The 25,297-nt window shown below is 49.5% G+C and overlaps 1 protein-coding gene across 1 annotated transcript; it reads left to right on the top strand.

Annotated features, from left to right (window-relative positions):
• Positions 1 to 605: 605 nt before the first annotated feature.
• LOC119294412 (putative cyclin-dependent kinase F-2) lies at positions 606 to 1,889 on the top strand. The gene has a single exon (XM_037572587.1). The coding sequence runs from the start codon at positions 606 to 608 to the stop codon at positions 1,887 to 1,889; it is 1,284 nt and encodes a 427-aa protein (XP_037428484.1).
• Positions 1,890 to 25,297: the final 23,408 nt, after the last annotated feature.

Raw genomic sequence — 25,297 nt, 5'->3', positions numbered from 1 at the left:
CGTCATGACTTTAATTTCATACTGCATAAGCTTAACATTAGATTCAGGATTAGATGTTAATATTTTTTTCATACAAATATGGTTATGAAGTTTGACTTCAGACAATTCTTATATGCAGGGACCGGAGGGAGTAATAGTATAGTCGGGCCCACATATTCGGCCATGCGCACAACAGCCAACTCCAACTTTGACTAAACCCGTCCGTATGGCAATATCCTTTGACTTGTAATGCACGCTAGCACAACATGCAAGCCATGCAATTGACTCGATTTACTCCGAGTACAATCACAATACGGATAGCATAGCAAACTCCATCAGCATCCATAGCCAGAGCAATATCGAACTCCATCTGCACGCGGTTTGCTTAAAGAATACGCATGCAGGGCTGATGGATGGAATCCGGGTGGTGCGCGGTCAGTACCCAATACGTAGCCTAGTCGATCGCGCATTCATGCACGATCTATATATACAGAAATGTTTGCGTTGCTCTAGCTCAACCCTAGCTCCCTCCCCCCTTTCCTCGATCTCCTGCTTCCACCTCCGATCCATCGCCAAGCCCCGCATCAAGTCCACGCGAAGCGAAGCCCTAGTCCAGCTCGAGCGCCATGGCTGCCGGCAAGCGACCAGCTGCCGGCCACGGGACGGATCAAGAACCAGAAATCTCCTGCTGCAAGAGGAGGCGCGTCCGCATCGGCAGCACCGCGGCCTTCGAGTTCGATGACACGCCCTGCCTCGGCGAGGGCAGCTTCGGCGCCGTCCTCAAGGCGCGCCACCGCGTCACGGGCAAGACCGTCGCCATCAAGGTCCTCCGCTGCAGCGGCGATCTTGTCACCGCCAACAAAGAGATCCAGGACGAGGCCGGCTTCCTCGAGGCCTGCACCCCGAACACTTACGTCGTCGGCTCCCACGGACTCTTCCGCGACCCTGAGACCTACAACCTCTGCCTCGCCATGGACTACGTCGGGCCCAACCTCCACGCTTTCTTGTCCGAGAGGCCGCCGCTACCGGAGGCCATCGTGAAAGCCTACATGTGGCAGCTCCTCACCGGCGCCAACAAGATGCACAACCACCGCATCCTCCACCGCGACATCAAGCCCCACAACATCCTGGTCGGGGAAGGAGGAAAGATCCTAAAGCTCTGCGACCTCGGGCTGGCCATGTCCTTGAAGAACGCGAGGAAGCCGTACGAGTTCGCCGGCACCATGCCCTACATGGCCCCCGAGATGCTCCTGGGGAGGCCGGACTACGACGCGGGCGTCGACGTGTGGTCGCTGGGATGCGTCATGGCCGAGATGCTGACCGGCAGGATGCTGTTCAAGGCCGACAAGAAGGACGACAGGGCCGCCCAGCTCTCGGCCATCTTCCGCGTTCTTGGCTTCCCGGACGAGAGCACGTGGCCGGACTTCGTCGCGGCCGAGGTGCCGCGAGTGTTCTTCTCCGCGCAGGCGCAGCAGCACAACACAAACACGCTGGGAAACCTCTTCCCCCGGGAGACATTGTCCCAGGACGGCTTCCAAGTCTTGAAAGGGCTTCTCGAGTGCAACCCAGCTAGGCGGCTGACGACGGCCGCCGCGCTCCAGCTCCCGTGGTTCGAGCCCAAGCTCCCTACCCCCACCGACGACGTGTCAAAGTCGTTGCCGCCAGTAAGGAACGTTATGCGGATCAAGATCGTGTCGGCGGGGACACTCAAGAAGAAGACTGTGCTGCGGATCAAGTTCACTCCGCCGGCGACACCCAAGAAGAACCTTGGGCGGATCAAGATCATCCCACCGGCGACGCCAGGAACGAAGGAGAACCTGCTGCAGCGGATCAAGGTCATCCCACCGGCGACACCACAGATGAAGAACGTGCTCAGAATACCACTAGCGATGTGGAACAAGGCCATGTAGTGTAGGCGTAGCTAGCTAGATGCTTGCTAGCATATGTGCTTCACGGTGCAAATCCTAGCATGAAGAACTCCACGTACGGTGGTGGTTTTGTCTTTCTGCTGACTTTTTGAAACCTTGTACTGCTAATTTGGAAAGGGCTTGTCATCGCCGCCCTTGTCCATCTAGCTATATGTAATTGCTTGGAGATGAGATGTCCCTCGAACTGAGCATGTTGTAAATCAGTCATGTTTAATACTGTATATATCATCATCATTGCCCTTCTACTTCTATATATGTCCTTTTGTTAATCTAGCGGAGTGGCCATCGCAAATTTGAGGGCATCATACTAAGTGCATGAAATGTGCTAAGTATTTATTTATATACCATTTAGATATTTTTTTACTCCTATTTGCCCTCTTCATTGCATCATACATGACATTTTGGACAGTGATACATTTCTATAGGTGTATATACACCCTATATGAAAAACATAGTAATTAAATAAAAACTCAAAAATTCTGAAAATATTTTTGAAATAAACTTGACTTTGCATGGTACTTGTAAAAAAATCCACAAAAAAGAAAAAAAACTATTGACTTCTTTTCAGAATAAACAAATATTTCGGCCGAAATAGCATGAATAGTGACCTATATAGTAAATAAATCTTGTTTTTTGCCCTAAAGTCAACGCTAGTTTTTTATTCATGAAAATTTATATACTAGTGCAAATTATTTGAAAAAGTTCTAAACTTTTCGACTTTCTTAAAATTATTAATTCTTTTCCCCATATTAGGTGTATATACACCCAGGAATCAAAGGTACATACATACTACATGCAATTAGCAATTCCCAAAAAAAGGAATAAAAAGCGTAACAACGAACAACACGCTTGGACGTGTCTACTCTGCTTTCTTTCTTCCAGGAGAAGAAAAGAAAGGCGATCGCCTCCTGCCGCCAGGGCGACTTCCTACGCCGCCGTCCTCCGGCGGCTCCCTTCCGCTGACGACCTCGGTCGTCGGTGGTGAGGGGGGTCGCCGGATCCATGCGTCTGGATTGTTTAAGGCCTTAGTTTCTTAGAATTTTGGGTTGTTCATCGTCATGGCTTCGGCGATTGCGATGGCGGCGTCGACTAATAAATCTTCAGATCCTTCCCCAACGAGCACTAGTAGAAAAGGGGGCAATGGTCCAGGCCGGGCAAGCCCATTAGTCCCGGTTCAATCCAGAACCGGGACCAATGGAGGCATTGGACCCGGTTCGTGAGCCCCGGGGGCCGGCCGGGCCACATCGGCCATTGGTCCCTGTTCGACTGGACCTATTGGTCCCGGTTGGTGGGACGAACCGGGACCAATGGGCCTCGCTCCTGGCCCACCACCATTGGTCCCGGTTGGTGGCTTGAACCGGGACCAAAGGCTGCCCTTTAGTCCCGGTTCTTGCCACGAACCGAGACCAATTAGTTGCCTATATATACCCCTCGCCCGCGAGCAGAGCACTCCCACTGCTCTGTTTTTCGTGGCCGGCAAGGGGAGAGCTTTGTGGTGCTCTAGCTCACCTCCTATGCACACGAGGTGTTCGATGGAATGCCCGAGCCACACTATTTAAGCTTTCTCCTCTCCAAGCTCGACCTCCAAGCTCCATTTTCCTTAATATTTGTCTAGGTTTAGCGGTCCGTCACGTCCCGTCCCCGTCTTCACCGCCGTTGATCGCCCGAGCCGATCTCGTCGCCGGCACCACCGTGGTGAGCCTCTTGTTCTTATCTTCTTTCTGAAAGGAAAAAAAAATCTTACTTGTATGTTTATATAAATACTTGTATAATTTTCTTACTTTTATTATTGCATCTTATATACTGCGATGGTTTTGGTATCCGCCCCCGTCGGCCCTCGTCCTGTCTATGATTCGGATGTATTATCTTTTCATAACTATTGGTTCATTTATTGTTTATGACAATTATGCCGACCAACGTGACATAGATTTTATTTATCTAGGAGGTTGTTGAACCGGAAATTCCAACCAACCCTATTGTCGAGAGGTTAAATTTAGTTGAAGAAGAAAACAATTTGTTGAAGGAAAAAAATTAGAAAAATTGAGGAGGAGAAGATGATATTGGAGTTGCATGTTGCGGATATCGTCGATAATCACAAGATCAAGATGGATGCAATGCGCTTGAAGATTAGAAAGATTAGAAAATATGCCATTCATACCGAGGCTTGGTATCATTATGCCATTGGATCAGTTGTTACATTGGTTGCGATTATGATCGCATTTGTTTTCGCATTGAAATGTTTTACATAGTTTCAGTGTATGGTTAATTAATTTAGATGCTCTGCAGAGCTTTATGTTGTTAGATGAGAACTATGTATGTACTTTGGTTTTAATGTGATGATGAACTTCTATTAATTTGGTCACTTAATTATCTATTCATGATGTTCTGTAATGATTTTTGACACACTTAATTATATATAATGCACGCAGATGAACCGGCAATGGATGTACGGTTCAAGACACACCTCCGAGAACATTAAGGGCGTGCATGATTTTCTCGAAGTGGCTGAGGCAAACAAGCAGAATGGTTTTATGTGTTGTCCATGCCCTATATGTGGGAATACGAAGTCTTACTCTAACCGGAAAATCCTCCACACCCACCTGCTTTACAAGGGTTTCATGCCACACTATAATGTTTGGACGAGGCACGGAGAAATAGGGGTTATGATGGAAGACAGCGAAGAAGAAGAGTACGATGACAACTATGTGCCCCCTGAATACGGTGATGCTACTGAACATCAAGAGGAACCAGACGATGTGCACGATGATGCTGCAATGGGCGAAGCTGCTGAAGATCAAGAGGAACCAGATGATGTGCCCGATGATGATGATCTCCGCCGGGTCATTGTCGATGCAAGGACGCAATGCGAAAGTCAAAAGGAGAAGCTGAACTTCGATCGCATGTTAGAGGACCACAAAAAAAGGTTGTACCCCAATTGCGAAGATGGCAACACAAAGCTCGGTACCGTACTGGAATTGCTGCAGTGGAAGGCAGAGAATGATGTGCCTGACAAAGGATTTGAGAAGCTACTGAAAATATTGAAGAAGAAGCTTCCAAAGGATAACGAATTGCCCGATAGTACAAACGCAGCAAAGAAGGTCATATGCCCTCTAGGATTGGAGGTGCAGAAGATACATGCATGCCCTAATGACTGCATCCTCTACCGCGGTGCGTACAAGGATCTGAACGCATGCCCGGTATGTGGTGCATTACGGTATAAGATCAGACGAGATGACCCTGGTGATGTTGACGGCGAGCCCCCCAGGAAGAGGGTTCCTGCGAAGGTGATGTGGTATGCTCCTATAATACCACGGTTGAAACATCTGCTCAAAAACGGAGAGCATGCCAAGTTGATGCGATGGCGCAGTAAGGACCGTAAGAAAGACGGGAAGTTGAGAGCACCCGCTGACGGGTCACAGTGGAGAAAATCGAGAGAAAGTACTGGGATGAGTTTGCAAGTGAGCCAAGGAACGTATGATTTGCTTTAAGAGAGGATGGCATTAATCCTTTCGGGGAGCAGAGCAGCAATCACAGCACCTGGCCCGTGACTCTATGTATGTATAACCTTCCTCCTTGGATGTGCATGAAGCAGAAGTTCATTATGATGCCAGTTCTCATCCAAGGCCCTAAGCAACCCGGCAACGACATTGATGTGTACCTAAGGCCATTAGTTGAAGAACTTTTACAGCTGTGGAATGGAAATGGTGTACGTACGTGGGATGAGCACAAACAGGAGGAATTTAACCTAAAGGCATTGCCGTGACCATCAACGATTGGCCCGCTCTCAGTACCCTTTCAGGATAGACAAACAAGGGATACCACGCATGCACGCACTGTTTACTTGACACCGATAGTATATACCTGGCAAGCTGCAGGAAGAATGTGTACCTGGGCCATTATCGATTTCTTCCGACCAACCATCAATGTCTAAAGAAAGGCAAGCATTTCAAAGGCGAGGCAGATCACCGGAAGAAGCCCGCCATGCGTACCGGTGATCACGTACTTTCTATGGTCAATGATTTACATGTAATCTTTGGAAAGGGTCCCGGCGGACTAGCAATTCCGAGTGACGCTAGGGGACATGCACCCATGTGGAAGAAGAAATCTATATTTTGGGACCTACCCTACTGGAAATACCTAGAGGTACGCTCTTCGATCGACGTGATGCACGTGACGAAGAACCTTTGCGTGAACCTGCTAGGCTTCTTGGGCGTGTATGGGAAGACAAAAGATACAGCTGAGGCACGAGAGGACCTGCAACGTTTGCACGAAAAAGACGGCATGCCTCCAAAGCAGTATGAAGGTCCTGCCAGCTATGCTCTTACCAAAGAAGAGAAGGAAATCTTCTTTGAATGCCTGCTTAGTATGAAGGTCCCGACTGGCTGCTTGTCGAATATAAAAGGAATAATAAATATGGCAGAGAAAAAGTTTCAGAACCTAAAGTCTCATGACTTCCACGTGATTATGACGCAACTGCTTCCGGTTGCATTGAGGGGGCTTCTACCGGAAAACGTCCGATTAGCCATTGTGAAGCTATGTGCATTCCTCAATGCAATCTCTCAGAAGGTGATCGATCCAGAAATCATACCAAGGCTAAGGAGTGATGTGGTGCAATGTCTTGTCAGTTTCGAGCTGGTGTTCCCACCATCCTTCTTCAATATCATGACGCACGTCCTAGTTCATCTAGTTGACGAGATTGTCATTCTGGGCCCCGTATTTCTACACAATATGTACCCCTTTGAGAGGTTCATGGGAGTCCTAAAGAAATATGTCCGTAACCGCGCTAGGCCAGAAGGAAGCATCTCCATGGGCCATCAAACAGAGGATGTCATCGGGTTTTGTGTTGACTTCATTCCTGGCCTTAAGAAGATAGGTCTCCCTAAATCGCGGTATGAGGGGAGACTGACTGGAAAAGGCACGCTTGGAAGGGACTCAATGATATGCAGGGACGGATATTCTTGGTCTCAAGCACACTACACAGTTCTACAGAACTCTACCTTGGTGACCCCGTATGTCGATGAACACAAGAACAGTCTGCGCTCCAAACACCCGGAGCAGTGCGACGACTGGATTACATGTGAACACATCAGGACTTTTAGCAGTTGGTTGGAAGCACGTCTCAGAGGTGACAACACTGTTTGTGATGAGCTGTACTTGTTGTCCAGGGGACCATCTTTGACTGTATTGATTTGGAAAGGATACGAGATAAATGGGAATATATTTTACACGATTGACCAAGATCAAAAGAGCACCAACCAAAACAGCGGTGTTCGCTTTGATGCAACAACCGAGAGGGGAAAGGACACATATTATGGTTACATAGTGGACATATGGGAACTTGACTACGGACATGATTTTAAGGTCCCTTTGTTTAAGTGCAAAAGGGTCAATCTGTCAGGAGGCGGGGTACAGGTAGACCCACAGTACGGAATGACAACAGTGGATCTGAAAAATCTTGGGTACACTGACGAACCGTTCGTCCTAGCCAATGATGTGGCACAGGTTATCTATGTGAGGGACATGTCTACCAGACCGAGAAAGAGAAAAGATAAGGAAGCGAATACATCATACGATGAGCCAAAGCGCCACATAGTTCTTTCAGGAAAAAGGGACATCGTGGGAGTGGAGTCAAGACAGACATGTCTGAAGATTATGAAAAGTTTCATGAAATTCCTCCCTTCAAAGTCAAGGCTGACCCCAGCATCCTGATAAACGATGAAGATTATCCATGGTTACGGCGCAATAAGCAAATGACACAAGCGAAGAAAAAGTGAAGACTTTCTCCGGCAACTATTATGATGATACCATGCCAACTTTGTAACTGACGAGTATGATATCATTGTCCGTTTTGTACATGCACGTGCTATGTGGGTCAATTTATGATACCATGCCAACTTTCAACTTTTTCAGAGTTCATTTGAAATGCTTTAATGTCTTATGGTTCGGCCCTCGTAATAATTAAAAATAGCAACAATAAGTATTTTGTTGTAAGTAGAAACAAAATAAAATAAATAAAGCAAGAAAGAAAACAAAAAAAAAGTGTTTTCAAATTTGAAAACTAATGGCACTAACAGAAAGTTTATAATTTTCCTAAAACTAAAAGCAAAAAGAATTGAAAAATAAAGCAAAAAACAAAAGAAAATAAATAATGCAGAAAACAAAACAAAAAATGGAAAATAAAATAAAAATAGCAACAATAAGTAAAGAAAACAAAAAAAACAAAAAAAATGCCTCCTGCTGGGCCACCACGGCCTGAATACGACTAGAAACCCTACTATGGGCCAGGATTCAGGCCCGCAGTAGGCCCAGAAGGCCCATCAGGCAAAGCAATAGCAAGTAGGCCCGAAAGCCTGCGGTGGAGAGGAGCTCGAGAGGGGTGCGGCAGTGGGGCTTATAAACCACTGCGCGCCCCTCTCAACTAGCGAGGTGGGACTAAACTTTGGCCCCGACGCGGGTAGCACAGGGGCCTTTGGGCCCGGTTGGTGGCACCAACCGGGACTAAAGGGGGGGCATTGGTCCCGGTTGGTGGCACCAACCGGTACCAAAGGCTGCCGCTTCCCGCCCTTTGGGCTGCCAAAAAAGAGGCCTTTGGTCCCGGTTGGTGGCACCAACCGGGACTAAAGGGTGCATTAGTCCCGGTTGGTTTCACGAACCGGGACCAATAGCTTTGCTATATAAGCAAACACTTTGCAAAAATTCAGAATTTCATTGCCAGTTGCCCCTGACGACGCCGACCTCCTCGACGCCGCCAGGCTACTCCACCTCGCCGTTGTCGCCGCCGCTGCCAAGGCCATCGCCTCCCCGAGCCCGCGCCGTCCTCGTCGCCGGCCTCCCCGAGCCCGCGCCGTCCTCGTCGCCGGCCTCCTCGAGCCCGCGCCGTCCTCGTCGCCGGCCTCCCCGAGCCCGCGCCCCATCCCGCCCCCGCGCGCCGGCGCCCTCGCCGCCCCCGCCGTTGCCATCGTCATCGCTAGCCGCCCCTGCTGTGAGCCGCCGCGCCACCCCGGCTCTGTTTTTTTTCATTTTTATTAGTTTAATTTTTTTTGTTCAATGTATATGTGTATGTATGTGGCTATGCGGCTCTGTTTTTTCATTTTTATTAGTTTAGTTTTTTGTTCATATATATATATATATATATATATATATATATAATGTATATGTGTATGTATGTGGCTATGTGTATGTAGATGTTCAAAATGTATAAAAAAAATTGTTCAGGGCATGTTTTTGTTCATATATGTATTTTTGTTCATATGTGTATTAATGTTTTCATATATGCAAAAGATAGATTTTTAGAAAAGTTAGGATTTTTTTCTGTTCATAGATTTTTTCTTGGTGATATTAATTATTGTAGAATATGCAAATATTTGTATATTCATATGAACAATGCATTAGGCAAAACCTTTGTTTTTTCGAAATTTTCTATTTGAACATTTTTTTAAAACAAGCAATACTAAAAGAATGAGAGGAAAAAGGAAAACAAGAAGAGGAAGAAAGGAGAAGAAGAGGAGAGGAAGAAGAGGAGAAATAAATAAGAAGAGGAAAAAAGAAGAAAAAGAAGAGGAGAAGAAGAAAGGAATAGAGGAGAAGAAGAAAAATAGAAAATTCTATTTTTCTTCTTCTCCTCTATTCCTTTCTTCTTCTCCTCTTTTTTTTTCTTCTTCTTCCTTCTTCCTTCCTCCTCTTTTCTTCCTTTTCCTTATTTTCCTTTCTCGAGGGAGAAGAAGAAAAAGAAGAGGAGAAGAAGAAGAAAGGAATAGAGGAGAAAGAAGAAACTTCAACACGAGGGGGGGTACCGATACCCCCTCCCCGATAACATTATTTTCCCATGTATATGTATGTCGCATCGTTGTCGATATAACCCCCTCGAGATAACTTCGACATGAGGGGCGGTCGATATATATACCCCCTCTCGACCGTGATAACTTATACAACGGCAGCACCCCCCTCGGCCCTCTCGCTCGACCAAAACTCTCGAGGACACCCAAACCCTAGAGAGAAAACAATGTTGGTCTCCTACCCCCTCCCGCCATGCCCCTACCCGACAAATTAACTCTCTCGAGGCCACCCAAATTTACCAAGTTAAAAGAGCGTTGTCGTCGAGGCCACCCCAAACCCTTGAAGCGTTGTGTCGAGGCGACCCCAAACCCTAGAGAAGCAGCGTCGAGGCCACTAACATGATTCTTTATTGTGATTAGCTAGCTAGTTCTACGTTTGCCACTAATATATATATATCCACCTGTACCATGTTTGAATAATAATTGACATGTTGTAAATATTTGCAGAAACTATGGAGCACTCCCGAGACGAAGAAACAGAAGCGATGTTGGGGGACATAATTGCACAAGGAAGTGATGAAGTTGCGTCATTTCTCAACGACACCGATGGTCAGGAAGGACTGGGTGAAGAAGAGGGCTATGTTCATGATGGCTTCGGCCCATTAATGCCGGTACAAGAAGAGGACTATGTTCATGATGGCTCCGATGACACAATGGAGGTACAAGAAGGAGACCGTGCTGACTGCTCCGGTGACCGAACCGAGTCCGGCCAGGTATATATATATATTAGTTAAGCCCGTGCTGACTAGTTAATTGATGCATCCATTGTTTTGGTATATGTACACATATTAATTACTCTCGTCTTTCTTCCTTATAATTTCTAGCCCTCCGGATCGAGCACAACTTCGGTAAGGAGACGAGGCCCGAAGAAAAAGTTGAGCTCGGATGAAAAGTTTGAGATCATAGAAATCGTGCCCGACGGCGAACCGATTGAACCCATCCGGACAAAGCGCTCATTTTCTGCTCAGTGCGGGGTTCTTGTTAGGGACAAGATCCCGATCAGCATCCAACAATGGTATAAGCCTAAGGAGGAAGACCCTGAGGTGTCTTATGTCAATGATATGCAGAAAGAAGATCTTTGAACTCAGCTGAAGGCAAATTTCACCCTACCGCCAGAGGAGGATCCGGAGAAGCCAGTTAAAGAGCAATTAATCAAGTCTTGTGCTCTTAAGAAGATGGCAACCCTATTCAGGAGGTGGAGGAAAGAGCTGAAAAAGTTTGTCGACAAACAAAAGACACCAGAATTCATCGGCAAATATGAGAAGATCAAAGATCACTGGCCCGCATTTGTGGCCCACAAGACATCGGAAAAGAGTAAGAAGATGTCGACGACAAACAAGCAAAATGCTGCGAAGAAGATGCTTCACCATCGCACGGGGTTAGGTGGCTACCTCAAAGCCCGGCCTAAGTGGTCCAAGGCTGAGCATGATCTGCTTGAAAAAGGGATCGAACCAGAGACAATGTACTGGCCAGACCGTTGCCGGAATTGGTTCTTCGGGGCTGGCGGAACCTTGGACCCTGTATCAGGGAAGTGCCATTGGACGGACGAGCAACTGCAAATACCAGTCAAGAACCTTCGGCACTATATCGATGCAGCGCAGCAAGGGACGTTCGTTTCAGACAGGGAGAAGGACGAGCTCACAATGGCCCTCGGGAATCCTGAGCACCCTGGACGGACATGAGGCACGCCAGGCTCCATTCCGTGGAAGGTTGGTTTTCCGGACGCAGGGGGTTACAAAACCCATGAGAGAAGGAAGAAACTGGAGCGGGGCCAACTGCAGGCGCTGCACGAAAGGGTAATGGGGCTAGAGGAACGAGAAGGGGAACGAGAAGCAGCAGATCGCAGCAAACGACCAGCCGAAGCTTCCCCCGAAGCTACCCTGCCATCTCAGCGGAGAAGCAGCGTGGCTTCCACCGAGCTGCTTCAGCCGGAGCATGTCTTGACGGCTCCTGCCAGCTATCCCATGGATGATATCACGGAGTCTCAAAATTGCCACATTATGGCGCGATGGATGAATTTGAAGGTCAAGGCAGCTGTTGGCCAAGTTTATCCTAGTGGACCCGGCACAACTTATCACTGCCAGCCGATTCCAGAAGGATATGCTAAGGTGATGGTGGATGAAATAACGGAGGGATTTGAGGACCTCCTGCTTGACCACCCTACCAGTGAAGGGGAGACTAGGCTGGGTTCTGCTCTGAAGACCCCATGCCTATGGCGGAAGGAGCTCATCAACCTTCCGAACTGGACGCCTCCGCCTCCTCCTCCTCCTCCGACGAGTTAGGGCACTCCGCCTCCTCCAGCGCCTCCTCCTCCGGCGAGTGACGATCAGGGCACGCGTGGCGGCACTCCGCCTCCTTCTCCGGCGCGTGGCGGCACTGCGCCTCCTTCTCCGCCTGCGCCGGCGCTCCCGAGCAGCCAACAGCCTCCTCCTTCCCCGCCTCGCCAGCAAGGGCGGAAGAGACCCGCCACGGCCCCGGCTGCTCCGGCGCATCGTAGTCCTTCTCCTTGTTGGGGAACGTAGTAATTTCAAAAAAATTCCTACGCACACACAAAATCATGGTGATGGCATAGCAACGAGAGGGGAGAGTATTGTCCACGTACCCTCGTAGACCGTAAGCGGAAGCGTTATGACAACGTAGTTGATGTAGTCGTACGTCTTCACGATCCGACCGATCCAAGTACCGAACATACGGCACCTCCGAGTTCAGCACACGTTCAGCTCGATGACGATCCCCGGACTCCGATCCAGCAAAGTGTCGGGGATGAGTTCCGTCAGCACGACGGCGTGGTGACGATGATGATATTCTACCGGCGCAGGGCTTCGCCTAAACTCCGCGACAATATGACCGAGGTGGAATATGGTGGAGGGGGGCACCGCACACGGCTAAGGAACGATCACGAAGATCAACTTGTGTGTCATGGGGTGCCCCTCTGCCCCCGTATATAAAGGAGCAAGGGCGAGGGGGCGGCCGGCCAAGAGAGGGCGCGCCAGGGAGGAGTCCTACTCCCACCGGGAGTAGGACTCCCTCCTTTCCTAGTCCAACTAGGAGAGGGAAAGGAAGGGAAGGAGAAGGAGAAGGAAGGAGAGGGAGAAAGAGTAGGAAAGGGGGGCCGGCCCCCTAGTCCAATTCGGTTTGGGCTAGGGGGGCCACGCGCCTGCCTCCTCTCTTCCACCACTTGGCCCATGAGGCCCATCGCTTCTTCCTCGTATTCCCGTAACTCCCCGGTACCCCCGAAAATACCCGAATTACTCGGAACCCTTTCGATGTCCGAATATAGTCGTCCAATATATCGATCTTTACGTCTCGACCATTTCGAGACTCCTCATCATGTCCCCGATCTCATCCGGGACTCCGAACTCCTTCGGTACATCAAAACTCATAAACTCATAATATAATTGTCATCGAAACCTTAAGCGTGCGGACCCTACGGGTTCGAGAACTATGTAGACATGACCGAGACACGTCTCCGGTCAATAACCAATAGCGGGACCTGGATGCCCATTTTGGTTCCTACATATTCTACGAAGATCTTTATCGGTCAGACCGCATAACAACATACGTTGTTCCCGTTGTCATCGGTATGTTACTTGCCCGAGATTCGATCGTCGGTATCCAATACCTAGTTCAATCTCGTTACCGGCAAGTCTCTTTACTCGTTCCGTAATACATCATCTCGCAACTAACTCATTAGTTGCAATGCTTGCAAGGCTTAAGTGATGTGCATTACCGAGAGGGCCCAGAGATACCTCTCCAACAATCGGAGTGACAAAACCTAATCTCGAAATACGCCAACCCAACATGTACCTTTGGAGACACCTGTAGTACTCCTTTATAATCACCCAGTTACGTTGTGACGTTTGGTAGCACCCAAAGTGTTCCTCCGGTAAACTTGAGTTGCATAATCTCATAGTTGCAGGAACATGTATAAGTCATGAAGAAAGCAATAGCAACATACTAAACGATCAAGTGCTAGGCTAACGGAATGGGTCATGTCAATCACATCATTCTCCTAATGATGTGATCTCGTTAATCAAATGACAACTCATGTCTATGGCTAGGAAACTTAACCATCTTTGATTCAACGAGCTAGTCAAGTAGAGGCATACTAGTGACACTATGTTTGTCTATGTATTCACACATGTATTATGTTTCCAGTTAATACAATTCTAGCATGAATAATAAACATTTATCATGAAATAAGGAAATAAATAATAAATTTATTATTGCCTCTAGGGCATATTTCCTTCAGTCTCCCACTTGACTAGAGTCAATAATCTAGTTCACATCACCATGTGATTTAACACCAATATTCATATCTGTATATGATTAACACCCATAGTTCACATCGTCATGTGACCAACACCCAAAGGGTTTACTAGAGTCAATAATCTAGTTCACATCGCTTATGTGATTAACACCCAAAGAGTACTAAGGTGTGATCATGTTTTGCTCGTGAGAGAAGCTTAGTCAATGGGTCTGTCACATTCAGAGCCGTATGTATTTTGCAAATATTTTATGTCTACAATGCTCTGTATGGAGCTACTCTAGCTAATTGCTCCCACTTTCAATATGTATCCAGATTGAGACTTAGAGTCATCTGGATTGGTGTAAAAGTTTGCACCGATGTAACTTTTACAACGAACTCTTTTATCACCTCTGTCGGTGTCAAAACCGGCGGATCTCGGGTAGGGGGTCCCGAACTGTGCGTCTAGGCGGATGGTAACAGGAGACGAGGGACACGATGTTTTACCCAGGTTCGGGCCCTCTTGATGGAGGTAAAACCCTACGTCCTGCTTGATTAATATTGATGATATGGGTAGTACAAGAGTGGATCTACCACGAGATCAAGGAGGCTAAACCCTAAAGCTAGCCTATGGTATGATTGTTGTAATGTATGTTGTGTCCTACGGACTAAAGCCCTCCGGTTTATATAGACACCGGAGGAGGCTAGGGTTACACAGAGTCGGTTACAATGGTAGGAGATCTACATATCCGTATCGCCAAGCTTGCCTTCCACGCCAAGGAAAGTCCCATCCAGACACCGGACAGAGTCTTCAATCTTGTATCTTCGTAGTCTTGGAGTCCGGCGGACGATGATAGTCCAGATGTCCAGACACCCCCTAGTCCAGGACTCCCTCAGTAGCCCCTGAACCAGGCTTCAATGACGATAAGTCCGGCACGCATAATGTTCGGCATTGCAAGGCGGGTTCCTCCTTTGAATAATCCAGAGAAGATCATGAACACCAGGATAGTGTCCGGCTCTGCAAAATAAATTCCACAGTCTACCGTAGAGAGAACAAAATGCACACAAGTCCAATCTGCTGACGTATTATGCGGCATGACATCACACCGCTACCAAGCCTTTACTTGAATCGTTTTTTATTATACCACCTCAGCACGTTTAGCGAAGCGGTTTCCTTGGCACGTCATGTCGAAGCAGAGATCCCGTTCCCCTTATTCCGGGATTCTCATCAATACGGACGTGGGTAACCCAACCGCGCCATTGATGGTGGCGCTTGAGAGATAAGCGAGTTTTACCAGGCTGGTGGGGGGCGCATAGTCTCCGCCCGCCTATATATAAGGGATAAGGGTTCACCTTTTCACCCACGCCTTCTTCCTCCTTTGCTTATCCACCTCCGCTCACTCAAGCCCCAACGCCCAAGCTCGCGCATCTCGTCTTAACCTTCCCCAACCATGTCCGGAGGGGGAGGCAAATGGTTGGCTTCCACCGTCAAGGAGGAGCACATCACCAAGCTGCGCAACGCCGGATACCTTTCCGGCGATACCGCGCACCGGCTGCCCGACGAGGGGCAGCTCATCCCTACCCCCGGGCCCCATGAGAGGGTTGTTTTCCTTCCCCACTTCCTCCGCGGACTGGGCTTTCCACTTCACCCCTTTGTCCGGGGGCTCATGTTCTACTACGGCCTGGATTTCCACGATCTGGCGCCGAACTTCATCCTCAACATCTCGGTGTTCATCGTCGTGTGTGAGGCCCTCCTCTGCATCCGGCCCCACTTCGGCTTGTGGCTCAAGACCTTCAACGTCAAGCCAAAGGTAGTGAAGGGCACGCAGGCGGAGTGCGGAGGCGCCATGTTGGGCAAGATGCCCAACGTCCTCTGATTCGAAGGGGCCTTCGTGGACTCCGTCAAGAGGTGGCAATCGGGGTGGTTCTATATCACCGAGCCGCGCGACCCTTCATGGGCGGCGGCCCCGAGTTTAGATCTGGTATCCCTACGTAGCTCACCTCCTGGAAAGAGAAGGGCTTGCTGTGGGGTAATCCGAAGGAGCTGACGGGACTCCGAGCCTGTATCCAGAAGCTGGTGAACAAGAAGCTCAGGCTCGTCGACGTGGTCCAAGTCATGCTCGTCCGCCGGATCCTCCCATGCCAAGAACGGGCATTCAATCTGTGGGAGTTCGATCCGGAACAGCACCAGGCGCTAAGCGGGCTCTTCGACACGACGTACGAAGGTGCCTAGAGGGTGCTGTTTAAGGGCGCCGAAGCCCCCGCATCCGCGACGGAAGATCGCGGATTTCGCTCGCAGCATCCAGCTGACGAGGTAAGTGATTCAGCCCCTTTACGGGACACTTGTTGCAAATAGATTGATTCTAAGAGGGTTTCAATCTCCCTTTTCCTTTGACAGGAATGGATGAAGAAGGCCGAGCAGCTCATCTGCCCGGCTCCCATGCCAGAAGACCCAGTGGACGCCCGTTTAGCGGGGCTGCTGGTTCCGGCACCACACGTGGTGCGGGAGAAGAAGGCCAAGAAGGTGGCCACGGGGACTCGAAAGAGTTCCCGTAATCAGGCGTCCGACGACGAGGCGGACTCCTCCCCCGAAGATGAGGAGGAGGAAGAAGACTCTCTCCCGGAGGAGGGAGAGAGGAAGAGGAAGGCTTCCCTAATAGGGGAGGCCAAAGGATCCAAGAGGGGGAGAACTATTCCCCCAGATAGCTTCGCCAACACCGAAGTTGGCGAGGAGGAGTGGCCTTCAAGGGCCGGGCCTCCGGCGAGATCGTAAGTATCCGGATCCCTGATATGCAATTTCTTTCATGTCACATAGTGTCCTACTAATGCCGCATACTGTCCGTAGTCCGGCCGATGATGATCTCCCCGCTTCATCGAGCGGGTCGCTGGCCCCGTCGGATGTGGATTCACTTCCGACTGCCTCTACCCCCCGCGCCGATGAGGACGCCGAGGTGGGATCCCAGAAAGGGACCCATCAGGAGGAGGCTCCGGAGGCGCCGCAAGGCAGCCTCCCGGACTTTGCGCCGGACTCTACGTCGGAACCTGTAGTGGTTCCAGAGTCCGGCAGGCGGCCCCTTCGAAAGAAGGGCAAGACCGTGACGCCGGCGGCCTCCGTCCAACCGGAGGCACCGGACAACTTGTTGTAGGCGCTCAAAGGCGCTTCCATCGAGGAAGAACACCGCACTGTTATGAGTGCGGTGATTCAGAAGGTCCAGCGCGCCAAGAGCGGGCTGACCGAAGCCTGCAGTAGCCTTTTAACAGGCTTTGAGGTAAGAAGTTAAAATTGTGTAATGTAATACCGCATAGACAGTAGCCCCTGATGCTCGGTTCGGTGTTCGGAAAGAAAAGCCGGACTGAGGATCCAAAAAGATATTCGCAGGTTGCTAATAAATTATGTCAATATGGGTTTGCAGGCTGTGCTGCTGACCTCTGCCGCACTGACTGCGGAGGTTGGTACATTAAAGCAAGATCTCGAGCAGTCCGAGCGAGAGCTCGGCCATGCCAAGAGGCAGCTCGAGGACAAAGAAGGTGAGTAGCACCACTTTTAATTGTTACCTTACAGAAAAGGATTTTGGTCGCAATAAAATTAACAAGGATAATATGGGTATTGCAGGGGCCACAAACGAGGTGGCAGCCCTGAAGGAGGCTGTGTCCGCGGCCGAACGCAGTGCGGCCGCGGAACGGGCAGAGCGAGAAAAGCAGGAGGCACAGGTGGCGGAAGTGCGGCAAGAGCTCCAGGCTCTCATGGAGAAGCATGAGGGCTTGGAGCGCGACTCCAAGACTCGAGAGTCCGAGCTTGCCTCGGCTCTCGAAAGTGCCAAGTCCGCCAAGGCCGAGGCCCGTAAGGCCCTTCAGGAGGTTGAAGATGTAAAGAAGATAGCGGCGGGTAAGGCATTTTTCATGCAAAGCAAGCATGTTAATGTAAACTACCTGACACTTACCCGCATTCGGAGCTCTCCAGGGGCGTTTGCAGATCTGCCGCGTAGTGTGTCCGATGCCGCCGCATTCTACCGTGGCGAGGAGGGGAGCTCAACGGAGAAGGTCTTCTGGTCTCAGTACGCGGCCATCCGGTGCCCCCAAGCGACCAGCTGAAGTAGCTGGTCAAACTCCACAAGGTAGCTGAGAAGGCCATGAAGGGCCTTATAGTCCGGCTGTGGCCTGGACAGGCCATTCCTGGGAGCTACTTCAGCCTCGTGCGGCGGCTGGTGGATGTGTTCCCCTGGGTGGAGGTCATCAAGCACTCCGCCTGTATTGAAGGTGCTCGTCGGGCCCTTGCCCGCACAAAGGTGCACTGGGGCAGGCTGGATGCGGAGAAGCTTCTTACTGACCCGCCGCCACCGGGCAAGGAGTATCGTATGCCTGAAATGTATTATAAAATTGTCCTGAAGGGAGCCCGCGATATTGCGGACGAATGCCCTAGAGATGTAATTTTTGAGTAAACTCGCTATGTATTATCCTGTGCGCTGAAAACTTTGTTCATGTGCGCTTTGAGCAACTCTTTTTTAATTTAAAATATTACCTTCTGTGTGGCCGTTTATAAAATCTGAGAGATGGCAAGTCGTTGGCTTCAGCCCCCAAGCCGCAAGTGCTGGGGTGTTCGGGATAACTTGAGCGCTCTTGTTCCCATTTTTGGGTCCATCTAGGGAGGCGCTGAACACAACGAACAAGGCAACCGGACTTATAGTGCTTGAACACTCTCACTTAGCCATAGAATTCTATAATTTTAAATTTCGGCGAAGCCCCTAGTATTCGGAAGACCAAATTCGGGGCACTATCCACGCCTTCGTCGGACATTATCCGGAACTTCGCTCGAAGCGGCATGAGTCTTTAAGGACCCGAAAAGACCTCTCGAACAGCAACCAGTCTCTCGTCGTATCATGCCGGTCAGTTTTAGCTTTCTCCATTGAGGCGCTCGCCCGGCTCAACCGGGGCGCAATCGCAGTGGTTTTCCCAGTGCCACCTTAGCCGACGGAACGGAACGTAAGGCACCAAAACGTGGGAGCCGGGCAAACCCAACTATTGACCCAAGACATGATTCGGAGCCGATTCATATAATGCTATAAGTTCGGGGTGCCGCACTTGTGAAAGTGTTCGGACTTATCACACCATAATGTGGGGAACATAAGCCCCTGGTGTATTAGGCCGTATCAAAATATACGGGTGCAAGATGTCATGTAATAAACATACATATGTAATAACATGCCAAAAAAATGCTGCATCATTTATTAAGGAAGTCTGCTATGAGTGCGGACCGATACAGATAGTGCGGTAAGCAAGGGTTTTGGACTAATTAAACATGTCCCCCTCCAGGGATGGGCTGCGGACTTGGTGTATATAATCAAATTTAATGCTCGTAATTGAGACCACCTGAGTGTTCGTCGCCGCATTCTTTACTCCCTGGCTGTTGCATCATGAGTTCGGCAGGTTCACCGTCGGACAGGGCCTCTGGCTAACGGAGTCCTGTGTACATTAAAGAAGGAAAATAATAATAAGAAAGAGTGACACACTTGTGAGCCCCTGGTGTGGTCGAGCCGCACTCTGGGTCCATTGTGGTCGTGCCCCTTCCCCTACGCCCATGGTATCTCCAAAGCGTAATGATGTACGCGGAGGGTTGTTCTTGCAATCATGCGAGGGCGGGGGTTAGGGCCGCATTGCTACGCGTGCTCGGATCGTACCAGGTGGTCTTGGTTGGTGTTGCTTCGGGCGCGTTTTGCTATATCCGGCCGTTTAATGGCCGGACTCGAAAATTGCCTTAAAAGGCTACTCTGTACTTCTGCCGCGAGAGCCGCTGTATGTTCCTCCGTTCGGAGGGAGCGTTCCGTATTTCCGTTGACCGTGATGACTCCACGAGGGCCTGGCATCTTGAGCTTGAGGTATGCATAATGCGGCACCGCGTTGAACTTTGCAAACACGGTTCGTCCGAGCAGAGCGTGATAGCTGCTGCGAAATGGGACTATGTTGAAGATTAACTCCTCGCTCCGGAAATTATCCGGGGATCCGAAGACCACTTCCGGTGTGACTGAGCCTGTACAATTGGCCTCCACACCTGGTATGACGCCTTTGAAGGTTGTCTTTGTAGGTTTAATCCTTGAGGGGTTTATGCCCATCTTGTGCACTATATCCTGATAAAGCAGGTTCAGGCTACTGCCGCCGTCCATCAGGACTCTCGTGAGGTGAAATCCATCGACGATTGGGTCTAAAACCAATGTGGCGAATCCGCCGTGTCGGATGCTGGTCGGATGGTCTCTTCGATCGAAAGTGATCGGACAAGAGGACCATGGATTGAACTTCGAGGCGACTGGCTCCATCGCGTATACGTCCCTTAGTGCATGCTTCCGCTCCCTCTTGGGTATATGGGTTGCGTAGATCATGTTCACCATCCGCACTTGTGGGGGGAAACCCTTCTGTCCTCTATTGTTCGGCGGTCGGGTCTCTTCCTCGTCGTCGCTGTTTAGCCCCTTGTCGTTGTTTTCGGCAATTAACTTGCCTGCCTGCTTGAACACCCAGCAATCTCTGTTGGTGTGATTAGCTGGCTTTTCAGGGGTGCCATGTATCTGGCATAAGCGGTCGAGTATTCGGTCCAAATTGGACGGGCCCGGAGTGGTTCTTTTGAATGGCTTCTTCCGCTGACCGGGTTTAGAGCCTCGGAATCCGGCGTTGACTGCCGTATCCTCCTTGTCGTCGCCGTTAATGCGGCGTTTATTTTTGCTTCGACGTGACCTGCCGTTGTGGTCCTTAGTATCCGGACTGCCAGAATTTTTACTGAGGTTGTTGCTGCGAGCTAGCCAGCTATCCTCTCCCGCGCAAAAGCGGGTCATTAATGATGTGAGGGCTGCCATGGATTTCGGCTTTTCCTGTCCCAGGTGCCGGGCTAGCCACTCGTCGCGGATGTTATGTTTGAAGGCTGCGAGGGCCTCTGCATCTGGACAGTCGACGATTTGGTTTTTCTGTGTCAAGAACCGTGTCCAGAATTATCTGGCCGATTCGTCTGGCTGCTGAATTATGTGGCTTAGGTCATCGGCGTCTAGTGGCCGCACATACGTGCCCTGGAAGTTGTCGAGGAATGCGGCTTCCAGGTCTTCCCAACACCCAATTGACTCTGCGGGCAAGCTGTTAAGCCAATGCCGAGCTGGTCCTTTAAGCTTGAGTGGGAGATATTTGATGGCATGGAGATCGTCGCCGCGGGCCATATGGATGTGAAGGAGATAATCTTCGATCCAAACCGCGGGGTCTGTTGTTCCATCATAGGATTCGATGTTTACGGGTTTAAACCCTTCGGGGATTTGATGATCCATTACTTCGTCAGTGAAGCATAGCGGGTGTGCGGCGCCTCTATATTGAGCAATGTCATGACGTAGCTTGAGAGAGCATTGTTTGCTGTGTTCGGCCCGGCCGGGGTTATTGTATCCGGCGCGACGGTATTCGTCGCGGGTCGTGGGGCGCCCTCGTGATCCGTAGATGGATCTGGATTGCCTTGCTTTGTCCTCCAATACGTCTCGCAAGTCCGGCGCGTTCCCTCTTGGCTTCGTACTTTTGGAGCGATGCCGGGGTACGGTCTTGGTGGAGGGCCTGGATGCCTCTCTGTCCCGACCACAGGGTGGTCGGTCGGCCGTATTGTGCGCTGGTGATGAAGGTATGTGTGCTTCCTCCTCTAATCGGGGGAGCAACTTGCGTCTTGGGTAGCTTTTGGAGGGGCGTTCGAGTTTAAACTCTTCGGTCGCGAGGACCTCGGTCCATCGATCGGCCAGCAGGTCCTGATCAGCTTGAAGCTGCTGCTGCTTTTTCTTTAGGCTATTTGCTGTGGCGATAAGCCTGCGTTTAAAACGCTCTTGTTCGACGGGATCCTCGGGCACGATGAATTCGTCGTCGTTGAGGCTTGCCTCGTCTTCGGAGGGAGGTATATAGTTATAATCCTCGACCTCTTCGTCTGCCGCCCTCTCGTGAGGGCTTGCTTCTGCATTCTCTTGCGCTGAGTCTTGCTGGAGGGGATTCTCTTCGGCACTCTCTGGGGTATTATTATCTCCTGTGCCGGAATCTCCATTCTTGCTGTGGCGGGATTTAGAGCGGCGCCGCTCACGCTGGCGCTTGGGCTGTTTCTTTAAGGAATCTGCCTCCGCTGCTTCTTCGCTGTCCCCGTCTTTTGGGGTGTCCACCATGTATATGTCGTATGACGAGGTGGTCTTCCAGTGCCCTGTAGGTGCTGGTTCCTGTTCATCTCCGGCATCGTCGTCCATAGCGTCGATGTCTTCGGAGTCGTAGTCTAGCATGTTGGTTAGATCGTCGACAGTGGCTACAAAGTGGGTGGTGGGTGGGCTCTGAATTTCTTCGGCGTCCGTATCCCAACCATCCTGGCCATAATCCGGCCAGGACTCTCCGAATAGCGAGAGATGCTTTAGCGAATTTAGGATGTCGCCAAAGGGCGAGTGTTGGAAGATGTCCGCGGCGGTGAATTCCATAACCGGCACCCATTCAGATTCGATTGGCAGGGGCACGGGGGGTCCGGAGTCCAGCAAGGAGTCCGGCACCTCGGAATCACGAGCTTCGCGAGGGACAAGGCTAGTGTTCCGCTCCATCTCCGTGGAAGTTGAAGCCCCCGAGGTGGTGTCCATCCACCGGTCCTCGATCTGGGCGATCGGCTCCGGGCTAAGAGCCGGAGCGGATTCATGTGCGGCCACCAAGGCACTGTTCGGCGGCAGAGCTAGATCATGCCCATCGTAACAGTGCGGCGCGCTTGGCTGTGGCTCGAGCCCGTCGAAGATCAAGTCCCTGCGGATGTCGGCCGTGAAGTTTAGGCTTCCGAATCTGACCTGATGGCCAGGGGCGTAGCTTTCGATCTGCTCCAGATGGCCAAGTGAATTAGCCCGCAGTGCGAAGCCGCTGAATGCGACGATCTGTCCGGGGAGAAAAGTCTCACCCTGGACAATGTTGTTGATTGAAGATGCCATCGAGCCTATCGGTGACGACACAGAGGAACTCTCAATGAAAGCACCAATGTCGGTGTCAAAACCGGCGGATCTCGGGTAGGGGGTCCCGAACTGTGCGTCTAGGCGGATGGTAACAGGAGACGAGGGACACGATGTTTTACCCAGGTTCGGGCCCTCTTGATGGAGGTAAAACCCTACGTCCTGCTTGATTAATATTGATGATATGGGTAGTACAAGAGTGGATCTACCACGAGATCAAGGAGGCTAAACCCTAAAACTGCCTATGGTATGATTGTTGTAATGTATGTTGTGTCCTACGGACTAAAGCCCTCCGGTTTATATAGACACCGGAGGAGGCTAGGGTTACACAGAGTCGGTTACAATGGTAGGAGATCTACATATCCGTATCGCCAAGCTTGCCTTCCACGCCAAGGAAAGTCCCATCCGGACACGGGACGGAGTCTTCAATCTTGTATCTTCGTAGTCTTGGAGTCCGGCGGACCATGATAGTCCGGCTGTCCGGACACCCCCTAGTCCAGGACTCCCTCAACCTCCATAATCAAGAAACATCTCCTTAGTCCTTACTAAGGATATTCTTGACCGCTGTCCAGTGATCTACTATTAGATCAAAATTATATTCCTTTGCCAAACTCAGAGCAAGGTATACAATATGTCTGGTTCACAGCATAGCATACTTTATAGAACCTATGACTGAGGCATAGGGAATGACTTTTCATTCTCTTTTTCTATTTTCTGCCATGGTCTGGTCTTGAGTCTCACTCAATTTCACACCTTGCAACACAGGCAAGAACTCCTTCTTTGACTGTTCCATTTTGAACTATTTCAAAAATTTATCAAGGTATGTATTCATTGAAAAATCTTACCAAGCGTCTTGATCTATCTATATAGATCTTGATGCTCAATGTGTAAGCAGCTTCACCGAGGTCTTTCTTTGAAAAACTCTTATTCAAGTATCCTTTCATGCTTTGCAGAATAATTCTACATTATTTCCGATCAACAATATGTCATTCACATATACTTATCAGAAATGATGTAGTGCTCCCACTCACTTTGTAAATACAGGCCTTTCCAAAAGTCTGTATAAAACCATATGCTTTGATCCACTCATCAAAGTGTATATTCCAACTCCGAGATGCTTGCACCAGTCCATTGATGGATTGCTGGAGCTTGCACATTTTGTTAGCACCTATAGGATTGACAAAACCTTCTGATTGCATCATATACAACTATTCTTTAATAAATCCATTAAGGAATGCAGTTTTGACATCCATTTGCCAGATTTCATAAAATGTGGCAATTGCTAACATGATTCGGACAGACTTAAGCATCGATACGAGTGAGAAAATCTCATCGTATTCAACCCCTTGAACTTGTTGAAAACCTTTTTGCAACAAGTCGAGCTTAGTGGATAGTAACACTACTATCAGTGTCCGTCTTCCTCTTGAAGATCCATTTATTTAACATGGCTTGTTGATCATCGAGCAAGTCAATCAAAGTCCATACTTTGTTCTCATACATGGATCCTATCTCAGATTTCATGGCCTCCAGCCATTTCGCGGAATCTGGGCTCATCATCGCTTCCTCATAGTTCGTAGGTTTATCATGGTCTAGTAACATGACTTTCAGAACAGGATTACCGTACCACTCTGGTGCGGACCGTACTCTGGAAGACCTACGAGGTTCTGTAGTAACTTGATCTGAAGTTTCATGATCATCATCATTAGCTTCCTCACTAATTGGTGTAGGAATCACTGGAAGTAATTTCAGTGATGAACTATTTTCCAATTCAGGAGAAGGTACAATTACCTTATCAAGTTCTACTTTCCTCCCACTCACTTCTTTCGAGAGAAACTCCTTCTCTAGAAAGGATCCATTTTTAGCAACGAATGTTTTGCCTTCGGATCTGTGATAGAAGGTGTACCCAACAATTTCCTTTGGGTATTCTATGAAGACGCACTTCTCCGATTTGGGTTTGAGCTTATCAGGATGAAACTTTTTCACATAAGCATCGCAGCCCCAAACTTTAAGAAACGACAACCTGGGTTTCTTGCTAAACCACAGTTCATATGCTGTCGTCTCAACGGATTTAGATGGTGCCCTTTTAACGTGAATGCAGCTGTCTCTAATGCATAACCCCAAAAACAATATTGGTAAATCAGTAAGAGACATCATAGATCGCACAATATCCAATTAAGTGCGGTTACGACGTTCGGACACACCATTACATTGTGGTGTTCCAGGTGGCGTGAGTTGCGAAACTATTTCACATTGTTTCAAATGAAGACCAAACTCGTAACTCAAATATTCGTCTCCGCGATTAGATCATAGAAACTTTATTTTTCTTGTTACGATGATTTTTCCACT

This window comes from Triticum dicoccoides, chromosome 4B, assembly GCF_002162155.2.
Source record: "Triticum dicoccoides isolate Atlit2015 ecotype Zavitan chromosome 4B, WEW_v2.0, whole genome shotgun sequence".
Classification (NCBI taxonomy): Eukaryota; Viridiplantae; Streptophyta; class Magnoliopsida; order Poales; family Poaceae; genus Triticum; species Triticum dicoccoides.
Note: the sequence above shows the minus strand (reverse complement) of the source record. Positions and strands in the feature narration are given on the sequence as shown.